The sequence below is a fragment of the Calypte anna genome, chromosome 3 (assembly GCF_003957555.1).
Source record: "Calypte anna isolate BGI_N300 chromosome 3, bCalAnn1_v1.p, whole genome shotgun sequence".
In the NCBI taxonomy this organism is placed as follows: Eukaryota; Metazoa; Chordata; class Aves; order Apodiformes; family Trochilidae; genus Calypte; species Calypte anna.
The window spans coordinates 78,794,842-78,807,053 of record NC_044246.1 but is presented as its reverse complement, the minus strand read 5'-3'; the positions used below and the strand labels follow the sequence as shown (position 1 = coordinate 78,807,053).

The 12,212-nt window shown below is 34.7% G+C and overlaps 1 protein-coding gene across 1 annotated transcript in view; it reads left to right on the top strand.

The window, feature by feature from the left end:
* The window catches only part of PHIP (pleckstrin homology domain interacting protein), a 111,673-nt gene that overhangs the window by 82,238 nt on the left and 17,223 nt on the right, over nucleotides 1-12,212 (top strand). The window contains exons 25-31 of the mRNA XM_030446811.1: nucleotides 2,161-2,268; nucleotides 2,653-2,777; nucleotides 2,988-3,070; nucleotides 7,310-7,421; nucleotides 7,634-7,695; nucleotides 8,511-8,666; nucleotides 10,797-10,917. Coding sequence (XP_030302671.1) covers nucleotides 2,161-2,268; nucleotides 2,653-2,777; nucleotides 2,988-3,070; nucleotides 7,310-7,421; nucleotides 7,634-7,695; nucleotides 8,511-8,666; nucleotides 10,797-10,917 — 767 coding nt within the window. The remainder of the gene's footprint in view (nucleotides 1-2,160; nucleotides 2,269-2,652; nucleotides 2,778-2,987; nucleotides 3,071-7,309; nucleotides 7,422-7,633; nucleotides 7,696-8,510; nucleotides 8,667-10,796; nucleotides 10,918-12,212) is intronic.

Sequence of the window (12,212 nt, the reverse complement as noted above, 5' to 3'; positions counted from 1 at the left end):
GCACCTGCTGAATAGCTTCAGCAGTGTGTACTAGGAATATCCAAGTAGGCTACATTCTTTTGCTGAAAAATACTTTACATTGGTGAGCAGGGAAATTTCTGTCTTGTGTCTAGAAAGTTGTAGTAGCTGAACCAATAGACAATACATTTGTAGTTAAGCTGCTCTGTCTAAAATTCCATCTGATACCTGCCCTCAACCAGATCTAAGATTTGAAAGCTTAATTTCAATTAACTTTCCTCTAGAAAGTTACTTTTGAGATTCAAGTATAATGGGAAGAGGTCTTGTGTGGCCTTCAAACATTCTGGTGGACAGTTGGTTTGTTTTATAAAGATTGGGGAAGAGAGATATTTCAAATTTGTTCTCATATAGTTAGTTCTACAAACAAGAAAGAAAGAAGTTGTGCTTTATTTAATAATACTTGGTGCATAAGAGTAGCACCATCCCTTTTTGCTTTCTGAATACTGCTGTTTACAGACCTTTGTTGTGTGTCTTGAGGGACAGTGGGACTGCACTTTCCTTGTCTGATTATTGAAATGCAGTGTGTATTCTTTGTTTTCTGCTATTAAGATGATAAAGAATGCTTCTGGATACAACAGCAAACCCACAGAAGCAGAAACTTATTAAGATTAAAAATATAATTTCCTGGAAAATGCATAGATTCTTTTTTTCACACATACGTAATTTGTTCTTCTTAAAGGAGATGAAATGCTTAGAGCCATTTACAAAACAAAAATGTTTCACCTTTTTTTCACTTTTGTGTAGAAGTTTATCAGAAACAGCAAGTGGAGGAGGAATTGTATGTAGCCTGTGCCACTAAGTTGATTTTTTTGTTTTGATTCACTGGAAGGTATGATAAACAATTGTCACCATGATGAAAGTAATTTAAATTGGCGTTATTTTAGATCTGTCTCTCAGTAGCCTGTGTTCCTTTTTCTGCCAGTTAGGTTCTGACAGTGCATAGGAGATTCACACAGCTTTCATGCCTTCTGTAACTATTGTGCTTCTTTTTCCCTACAAAGATATTGTGCATGTCAAATACTATGAAAAGCAAGAGCTTAAAAATTGTGTTGTGGAATGAAACTGAAGAGTCCTTTTCCATTTAGGAAAAAATATTGCTTTGTTACTTTAGTAAAGTTCAGTGACTATTAGTGCAGAAACTTGACAGACACTTGTTTATAATACATATTATGATTCAACAGTGGTAGCATGTGGAAATCCAAGTATTAGTGTGCTTATTTGTATAAATGTATTGTAAAACTTTCTGAGGGCTTTTCAATGTGCTCTTTTCCTTGTGTTAGGGCTTTACATTCACGATATTGCTCCCTCATCCTACTTGATAGAAGTTCCATGGTTATGGCTTAGGGCACTTCTAGAGAACTTTTTTATTTAGAATGCAGCATACCTGGAGTTACAGCTATTTACCAGACATTTGTTCTAATTAGTTTCAGAAACCTCTCATTTGTATTTTGGATCCATTCCTTGAATATTTGTGTAAAGTTTTCAGCTTACTGCTTTATTACTGTTACTGTTTATAACAAACAACATTTATCCATATGGTATCATATACAATGGACTAAAAATAAAACTAAGAAACTTTGAGTGTCTGAACCATGGCAATTTATAGTGGAAGGATTTGAAAAAATTAATAAGCACATGAAAATGTCTATTTTCAGTTTGTTCATATCTTTGTTAGGCAGTTTGTTCCACTCATTCATTGGAAATGGAACACCAAAATCTTACCAAAATAACTACAAACTGCTGACTTTTCCTTCTGGAATATATTTCCTGCTCAAAAAAGATGTGTTTACCCAGATACTTGATTGGCAACTTAGGGCTGTCATAACCAGGTGATTTAGTGAAATTCATGTTCCTGTCATTGAATTGTTATATTTTGCAATGATAAATGTTTTTGTTACTGACTGTATCTTGGTCTTGTGTGTAATGTAGGATATTTTTCTCATAGGGAAAATGGTGTTCTAAATCCTTACTACTTTTTCTGTAAACATTTCTATGATACCTATTTCAGTTGTCCCCCACTTAAGTTCTTGAGAAACCTATGACTTGAAAGAAAACAGGAAAAAAGTTGACAATAAAATAAAAAAGTACATGCATTACATGACTGTGATATGCTAGCATTTCAACTGAACTTTTTACTTTTAGGTCTACTATTTCCGACAAGGTCATGAGGCATATGTTGTAATGGCTAAGAAGAATAAAATATACAGTATTAATCCGAAAAAGCAACCATGGCATAAAATGGAACTACGGGTATGACTTCTTTTTCATTTTTTCATGATATCTTAATATTAAAAAAACCTTGGAAACTAACTGAAAGATAATTCTTGATGCAGATGTTTCTAATGTGCTCATAATATTTTAAGGTAAGAGGAAAGTTAGCTTAATAAATAGTCAAATGAAATCAAACATTAAACTATTTTACATCTACTTGAGCAGATGAAGTGGTTAACACTTTATAGCAAAATACTTTTCAAACAAGTTACATTGTGAAATCATATCTGTTTTGAGAGACGACTTTCTGATGTGCTCTGTCAGAAACCTGTTGTTCTCAGTATACCCCTTTTTTCATGCTTCAGAAAGTTATTACTGTTGTTTTAACCTCAGTGGTGGTATGTAACATTTTGTTTGTTCCAGGAGCAAGAGCTGATGAAAATAGTTGGGATTAAGTATGAAGTGGGATTGCCTACTCTCTGCTGTCTTAAACTAGCTTTTCTTGACCCTGATACGGGTAAACTAACTGGAGGATCATTCACCATGAAGTAAGGAAAACAGTATTTTACTCAACTTAGATGCTTTCTTGTGCTGGGGGGGGTGGGGCTGAAAGTTAAGATACCATTAATACTGTGCTTTGTTGCTTGTGCTTTTGGTTTTGAAGCGTTGAATTCAAGGTGTTAAATTTTTATTTAAATGCTTTACTTTTTGCTTTTGCTGTTTTATCTCTTAATAGTTGTGTGTTCTGTTGCAATTAGGTACCATGATATGCCAGATGTCATAGACTTCCTAGTATTGAGGCAGCAGTTTGATGATGCAAAGCATAGGCGATGGAATATAGGTGAGTTGTGTGTGGGAGATTTTTGGTATTGTTTCTGCTTTTTTTTTTTTTTTTTTAAGTGTCTACCTATTTTCATGGTCACTTTATAAAAGTAAGTTCTGTTAGATAAATCCTGATACTGTGATGATACTGAATCCTGATACTGTGTGTCTGTATTTGGATGTGGAGGCCTACTTTGTCCTTGAACGAAGGTACAGTAAGGAAGCAAAATACTGAAGGTGATCTGCTAAAGACAATGCAAGGAAAATCTCAGTTGAATGTTTGTAGAGAGGAGTGAGGAATACTTTTTAGATAAGTGGTGTTTAGTGTTTATTGGTAATGGATAACTTACTGTAACCTGTATTTTGCTTCTGTTTTTTTATATTTATTTTTATTAAAAACCTTAGGGCTAGAATTTTTTGTTTGTCAACTTCTCTTGGAAATATGGAAACACCATCTCTGCCATTTGAAATATTTGATATTTAGACTGTGCAAAGAGAATACCCTTCCTATCTTTTTACTTGCATATATTCTGTTCTAAATCCAGTATAGTTCAGCTTTATTGAAGTGCGTATGATATAATTCAGAGCTATGTGATGTGGGGTTGTTTTTGATTCTTGTTACTTTGTGCTTAGTTATTTAAAAGTGTTGGATATTGGAGTTTTTCCCTGACAGGCATGTCCTCTACTCACATCTATTTCCTACTGATCTTTTCCATATAATAATAAAGATCAGCTTTTGACAATGAAGGCTAACTAGGGGGAGAGAAAGCTGCATTATGACAAAATGATCCTTTAAGGGTTGATTTGTTTTCCAGGAGGTCAAGAAATACACATGGTCTTATTCATAGAAACAGCCTTAGATTGACCCTGAAATTTAGAAGATTAAGCAAGTATGGCTGAGTCTTTAGAGTTCAGGTTGTTCTCTGTTCTCCTAAGGGAGAAATTTGTATATCATACCACGTACAGAATTACAGGCACCATTAAGTACTTTCCAGTATCTCAGTATATTCTATGAACTGACATGCTTCCAAAAGTGAAATATTGATGGATTGATGGCCGCCTTTTTTTTTTTTTTTTAAAGCAGGTCTCAATATTAAACCCATTTTTTGTAAAGTAGCAGTGATTACTATACCAGCTCAGTTCCTGTACACAGCTGGCTTGCCAGCATTTCTTGCCACTTGAGGCAAAGTATCACAGAGGAGAATGGAGGATTTTAATGCAACAGCATGATGCTATATCTGATTATCTGTATAGAAACAACTGCCCTGACATACATTCTGCAAATGCACTGCCTCCTTAGTCAGTCAGCTGTTTGCTGTCCAAAGTGCTGTCCTCTCATAAGTTCATTATAGCTAAGCAACTGGAAGAGATAGCACAGCTGCATATAAAAAGCTATTTTTAATTTTTATTTTTACCTGATTTTTCTTTGAGAAAAGATGAATTGATCTCCTGTGCTTTGATGTACATCACTGTACCCTTGCTTAGGATGTGTGCCTTAGCAGTTGTATAAATTACATGATGCCATCATAAGTTCCATATCATCTCATACTTCACGTTGTCTGAAAAGACAGTCTTCAGTTCTTCAGGGAATTCAGTAAAGACCCTGAACTTGTGATCCAATAGGAAATATAAACCTTGCTTTCTTCTTTGAAGATCATTTCAGTTTAAAGGTTCCTTTCAGAGACGAAGTTAAGTCACATCTCCTAATACATCACCACCAAGCTTTCCCCTTTCCTCCTGCTTATGGATCTGTGGTCTTCTCCTCTGCTATGTTGTATATGTTTTCCCACAAGATCATGGCAACAGAAGAATGACTGCCATACCTTGTATTTGAACAGCCAACAGTCAGCTGTCAGCTATCATAGAAATCCAGGAGTAGTGGAGAGACTTTGAAATGCTCAAGATTATGAGCACAAGTAGAATCTCCTTCCTGGATTGGTAGCTGTATTTCTAGTCACTTGCAGTGTTGAAAGAATCAGAGCTATGCAAAAGGTATTGAAAGTGCCAGAACCTTTTCTCACAATGTAAATAATGTGAGTTCTTGGCCTGTGGTGTCTGATACCAGCTTGTAACTCTGTCAAAGTGTGTTAGAGTTCATTCTTAAGTTCCTTTTCTTGGTGGTTAAACTAGTAGTAAAATAATCTCATCTTTTAAAGGCTGTATGAAATGCTAAAGCAGAGATAGCAAAGACACTGCTGTTAAAACTGCTGCAAGGCTTTCAGAAGCCTTCCAGAGGACTCTCCTGCTCTCTACATATCTACTTTGGATATTTTACTAGTGTATGCTTATGTAGTTAAAATAAATCATGCACAGTTTTGTTGCTGTGTGGAATGCAGTATAAACTGTTCCTTGAAAGTAGATTATATTTTCTTCCAGTATATGAGAAATGGTTTAGAACTCCATATGAAATTGTTACCATGAGTACTTAATCCCATGAATATGAAATCCCCAATATTTACCTTACATGCTCAAGTTTTCTGAACTTTTAATGTAGCTCTTCATCAAAAACTGGTACTTTTCCAAGTTATGCAGTTGATTGTTTTGTCTTCTCAGTACTACTGTTACTTTTTTTAATTACTTTTCTATGATTTCTGGCACTTAGCCTACAAATCTATATTTTTATATCAACTTTTTGGAGAGTCACTAGATATTAAATTTTCTGTGTCCACATTAAAAGTTCAGTGCTTTAGTGACTTCACCAATAATGATCCTTGGCGGTTTGGGGGGGGGAAGGGTGTTGTTTTGTTTTGTTGTTTGGCAGTGCTTTGTGTGGATTTTTAGGTTTTGGTTTTTTGTTGTTGTGGGGTTTTTTGTTTGGATTTTGTTTTTTTTTTAGAGGGAGGTTGTGATGTTTTTATGCTGTTGAGTTTGTTGTTTGTTTTGGGGAAGGATATTTGCCTATCTGTTAAATCTACCATATTTATACTTTTTAATAATAAATGTAGACTAATGTATGAATCCTTTCACAAAAAGCAAGAAGATTTGAAAAGTGACAGATTCTTATTTCTACTTGGAATTTATTTATTGCATATTTTTTATTACAGTTTAACTAAAAGATTTATACTTGAGTGGTTTTGAACTGCTTAATGTTCAGCCCCATTAAAGCACTCACAGTTGTACCTACACACATTTCTGTGTAAAACTGAAACCTAAGGAATTCCTCACTGGGAGATTTCTTCAAGAGCTCTTCAGAATAACATATTCTGTTAAAATAAAGCATGAACTCTTATTTACATTTTTGATATTGCATTTCTGATATTTCTGGTATACTTGGTTCTATTACATTCAGCACAATTGGGACTGCTAATGGAAGCATTGTAGTTGTCATAAAATTACTTGCAATCCATTAATATTTGGTTTTTTTAAAAAAACACATCCTACTAATTCAGACAAATGCAGCAAGCATTTGGGCAGAATGTGGCTATATGCAGCAGTTGAGAAAGTGTTTATATTCAAATTACATGAAAACAAAAATGTTCAGTTCGTGGAATCTCAAAATTACATTTGTTCTTGCATTGATTGAACTGAATACTTCACTAAAAATAGTTTTTGAATTCTGTGGCATGTGTTATAGAAAAAAATTGGAATTGATGGTGGTGTATATTACATATATTCTCATGTGTAATTTTTTTAAAATAATGCTTCTGACCTTTTTTCTGAGCTAGGCAAATGCTTCGCATTAGTGAAACCATTTGAAGTCACAGTAAATTACTTTGCTAACCTTTTGAAGAAACCTTAATAAATTTTATTCTTTTATCACTGAAATTGCCTGCATCGTAAAGGGGTTGAATCTCTTGAGTTATATTCTGGTAGCTGAAAAAGCACTATAGAAGCTAAGGAGGTGGAATTCAGCAGCATATAAATACTCCCTATATGGAAGTGTCACAGTGCTCAGTTATTTTAAGCTAGCATGTAGTGTTTTAATGCAAGTAAATTTTAGGCTTAAAGTTACTCCATTGAAATGTCTTACCTTTTGTATGAAATTAAGAAACCAATATTTTAAAAATGTGTAGATTGGTAAATTTTATTAGATATTTTAATTTCACATTAACTTCCAGTTTGGTTTGAAGACAGCTTTCAGAAAGAATTTAGTAATATTTTTTAAAAAATTGGGTATGACCCACATTTGCCAGTTAGTGCTACTAGTGTTCAAAAGGATTTCTGTATTCTAGATCAAATCAAACCTATATAAAAGCTGCTTTTCTTGGGAGGAGGAAGGTGCCCTGTATTGATGAAATTATTTTGTGTTCTTACCTAGGTGATCGTTTCAGGTCAGTGATAGATGATGCTTGGTGGTTTGGAACAATTGAAAGCCAGGAACCTCTTCAGCCTGATTATCCTGATAGCTTATTTCAGTGCTACAATGTCTGGTTAGCAAATTTATCTTTAACCTTTTATTTAAAATAGTTATTTTATTTGAAGTAATGACCGAGCAACTTGCTTTCATTAAATCCATTTGTGCATCTCAGTGTACTGTTTCATTATAATACTCTGTGGTATATAAATGAGCTATGTTTTAAATGTTAAGTAGTTGCATGTAGAAGCAATATTAGTAGGTAATTTAAATGTGATTATTTTTAAGCTGGGACAATGGTGATACTGAGAAGATGAGCCCTTGGGACATGGAGCTGATTCCAAGTAATGGTATGGTACACTAATAATATAATTTGCTTTAAAGTTGTACTTAAAGAAAAAAGTTGTATGGTTTTACCTAAATAATCATGTTTTTCTTTGGGGGTGGACCAAAGGCCAACAAACCAGTTGCATTTGTATAACATTTTAAAAGCAATTATTAAACTAAAAGCAGATCGAAGTAAATTACCTGAAAAAAAACCCCAAAAAACAGGCAGCCCTACTCAGACAAGCTAAGTGTGTGTTGGAAATAAAAATCTTGTGAAAACTTGTAACAGATGAGGTACAGTTCATTTTTTGTACACTTGTGGAGGACTGAAGGTAAACCTGTGTCCCGCATCAGCTTTAAGGAAACTGTCTGATCTTGAGACCTGTCAGCTTTCCTACAGATGTTCAGTGCATTGAAGATGTAATCTTTGAGATAGTCTTGATAATGATCATAATGATCTGAGAATCATCAACCATTCATTACAAAAATCCCTTATTACTAAGAATATTGGGTTTCAAAAGTAAAACAAACCAAAATGTGTAACTGTTGGAAAGGAGTGTCTTAGTTGCTGCTACAGTAAATTCTACATTTAGCTATTTGGAGGAGGATAAATCTTGTTTGATAGAGGATTTGAACATCAAACTGCATTTTAAGGGCTTAGATTTTGAATACAACAATTTACAGAAAAGATACTGGATACATCTGAAATGTTTGAGCAAATCAGAATATGGATATGTTTTGGTTAGTAAGATCATGTTATGTGTCTTTGAATTACAGATACATGTATCACACAAGATAGAAGGTTTATGTTTTATTTAGTTTTCATGTTACATTCTAGCTGTATTTCCAGAAGAACTGGGAACCAGTGTTCCTTTAACAGATGATGAACGTAGAACGCTGCTCTACAAACCACTGGATGGAGAGTGGGGTTCCAGGACCCGGGACCAGGAGTGTGACAGAATTATTGCAGGGATAAACCAGCTCATGACTCTAGGTAAATCTTGAACAATATAGGAAAATTTTTGTGTTGTATCTTTCAGACTGTGCTCATGCATACTTCTGAAATTACAAAAATGAATGTGATAAACCACACTTTTTTACCTCTGAACTGTAACAAACTTCTTCATTGCACATTTTAAATTTTTCATGTAGTTTATACATATAAAACCTAATTTTTCTCCTATTTTCAAACATAACGATCTCTTTAGTAGGTGATCTGATATATGCTTGGGGCTTGGGGTTTGAATGCTAAAAAGAACTATTTTATTTTGTACTTCAGCTACCAGAATCTCTTTTGAGATTAAAATTGCAGGCTTTGTGGTGAACAGAATATTAACTATATTACAGACAGACAGAAAAAAAAATAATATTACATACGTAGAGAATGGGATAGGCTTTTCTCAGTGGTGACCAGTGATAGGACAAGGGGTAATGGGTGTAAATTGGAGCATAGGAGGTTCAAGTTGAATATTTGAAAAAATTTTTTTACTGTAAGGGTGACAGAGCCCTGGAACAGGCTGCCCAGGGGGGTCGTGGAGTCTCCTTCACTGGAGACATTCAAAACCCGCCTGGACACGTTCCTATGCGAAGTGCTCTAGGTGGCCCTGCTCTGGCAGGGGGGGTTGGACTAGATGATCTTTCAAGGTCCCTTCCAACCCCAAGGATTCTATGATTCTATGATCTTCATGTAGTTTTCCCGTGTTAGCTTTTCATAATTCCCCTTTTTTATTTTCCCACATAGCCTTAGTTGTGCAAAATGTTGAGGATAAAGTCATTGATTACCTCATAGAAAGCAACTTGCTGCTTGATTGTAGAGCAATTAATCTTTCCAGGCAGCTTCTGAAAAAGTGTTAAAACATTGAACTCATCACTGCAATGTTTACATGGTGAAAGATGAGTGTCTAAAGGTGGAGATCTATTAGTGAAACACAGGCTGAATTGTCAGTGTTTTGTTTGTTTCATGATGAGCAAGCAGTCTTAGTTTTTTGGTAACAATGATCCTAAATTAAATACAGATAATTTTTTGAACTGTTTTTTTCAAGTACTTGAGGCAAAGTAAGGCATTTAAAGAAACCCAGAAAGCTCTTAAGCCACGTTACGGCTTCTGTGGCGACATGCTGCATAAGAAGCTTCCAGTTGCTTCCAAAGGAAAGGAAAAATCCGAATTACAGAATTACATGGAAAAAACCTGAGAGGAAATGAAATTTTAGTTGTTTCCATCTGAAATTAACTGATTTACATTTTGTATTGTGTTGTGTGGCATACTGCTTAGCTTTAGATTTAAGGATAGCATATGCGGTGCATATTGGTACAAAGTTGCAGTTGATAAAAAATTCGTAAGAGTGAGTAAACAGCTTTTAGAAGAAGAGCAGTCTGTTTAGCAACAACATACTTTCTGGTTTTAAAGATTTAGAGACTTGAAAAAAATTTTTATATGTTTTTGTATTACTGTACTTTTCCTTGAGGTATAAACTGTTAGCATGATGTGTATAAGTACTCACGATGGTTCTAAGCACTAGAGGGAAAACATGAGTTTGTGTAGGTGCACATAGTTAAATTGCTCAGCAGTCTTCTGGCATTATGGTGGATTAGTTTTAGAAAGCTTCTACCCTTTTATTGGGACAGAAGATGGTATTTCTGTTTTCTTTTGAGTGTTTTTCCCAAGTTTTTTGACAAGATTGAAATAGTCTTGTAACTTCTATGGTAGGAATTTAATTATTGTTTTGTCTGAAGATGAGAGAGTGGCAATATAAAAGCAAATGAAAGGAGTCTGTTGTAAATAACAGTACTGAATTGCATGTCCTTATATACACATGATTTATACATTTAAATGACTTTTCTAATGGGTGTATTTTGCATACACTTGCCACGTCTGCAAGGAGTGTGGTGCTTCATGTGCAACAGCATGGGTGGTTGCTGCAGTGATTGTACTTGCAGCATACATGTCAGCAAGCACTTTTGTCTGGAAAAATATCACAGATACTTAGAATACCTAGAATAGTTGTTATTATTAGGAGAGAGCTGTGTCTCAAACATGAAGAAACAGCATATCTTGGGAGGGATATGGGAGACTGCTGGGCAAATTTTGTGGTATATAATTTAATTTTTTTTTCCACCTGTCTAGATATTGCTTCTGCATTTGTGGCACCTGTGGATCTTCAAGCTTACCCGATGTATTGCACTGTTGTGGCATATCCCACAGACCTCAGTACCATTAAACAAAGACTGGAAAGCAGATTTTACAGGTTAGATCAGTTTCTGCGGTGAAACACTGCCACCATATTTCTGGTTTCTCTTTGTCTTGTAATACCCACCTATGAGATGGGTACAGGTGTGTGCTTTTACTAGGCTTCCATTTTACAACATTTTAGAAAGTATTGAATATCTCTTCTCCAAACTGTATTTTAAAATTGGCAGATTCCTGCTTATGCAGATTACTTGCTCCAAGTGAGATCTGAATTACAGGCCCAGAGACGAGGTCAGTAAAAAGACTTCTAGTCAACACGATGAAGTTTCTACTTTATTCTTTTTTAAATACATCTTTTAAAAGAGAAGCCTTAGAAATGCGTCAAATTTTTGTCAAATGCTTTAAAACAAATGAGCATACAGTATTCATGCACTATCACATAATAACCTGCACAGAAATCAGCTTTTCAAATTATTTGCCTTGAAATTCTAAATTTTTGGACCACAAAAGTTTTAACTTTTTGACACCAATTTTAAGTTTTCCTAAACTGTGATTGCAATTGTATTTTTTTTGTTTTTTCCAGTAAGTACTATCTTTGTAGGAGTATGTTCTTTAAAATTACTTTAGTTTCCTTTGATTCTTGTGATACTTCTGGTCTGAAAATCAGTTTAATAATTATTTTGAGGAAACATGGACAGAATTTTGTTTTGGGCCAGATTTCTATAGTACTTTCGGTGCTAATTGATGGACAATTGAATTAGAAATTAAAATCACTTTTTCATTTTCAAAAAAGCCCTATCTTCTATACACTCCAATGCAATAATACACACTTGTTCCATGTTTACTGTGTGTATATACAAAGTAATCCAGCTTTGACTTCGATAATGTACTGCAGTCTGAGGTGGCAAGGACTTTTTACTGTATTTTGTTTCTCTTGTCAGAAGACTAAGTAGTTATTTTTCGCAATCAGCATAACTTCTTCAGGTCAGTTTGTAGTACTGCCAAGGCCTGGTTAGGTAACAAGCATCCACCTTGTGTTGTGCTTGACAGTGAAGACCTTTTTCTTTACCTTCTGCAAGAGGGACTGTTCAGCTTGCTTGTGATTTTGGTAGCTTTTTGTGAGGCTTACCTTGGAACATATTTTTTCACTTCTCATCCAGGTGTCTTAACATGCTTGGATGCTTCTTAAAAATACAAAAATAAAACAGAAAAAATACCATCTTTCCTAGTCATTGCTGGTATTGTATAGGACTGCCTGCTGCACCCATAAACATGATTAAATTGTGTCTAAATGCTTATGCTGTGTTAAACACGATAAGTAATGCCCTGCTTCACTCTACAAAAACACTTGTG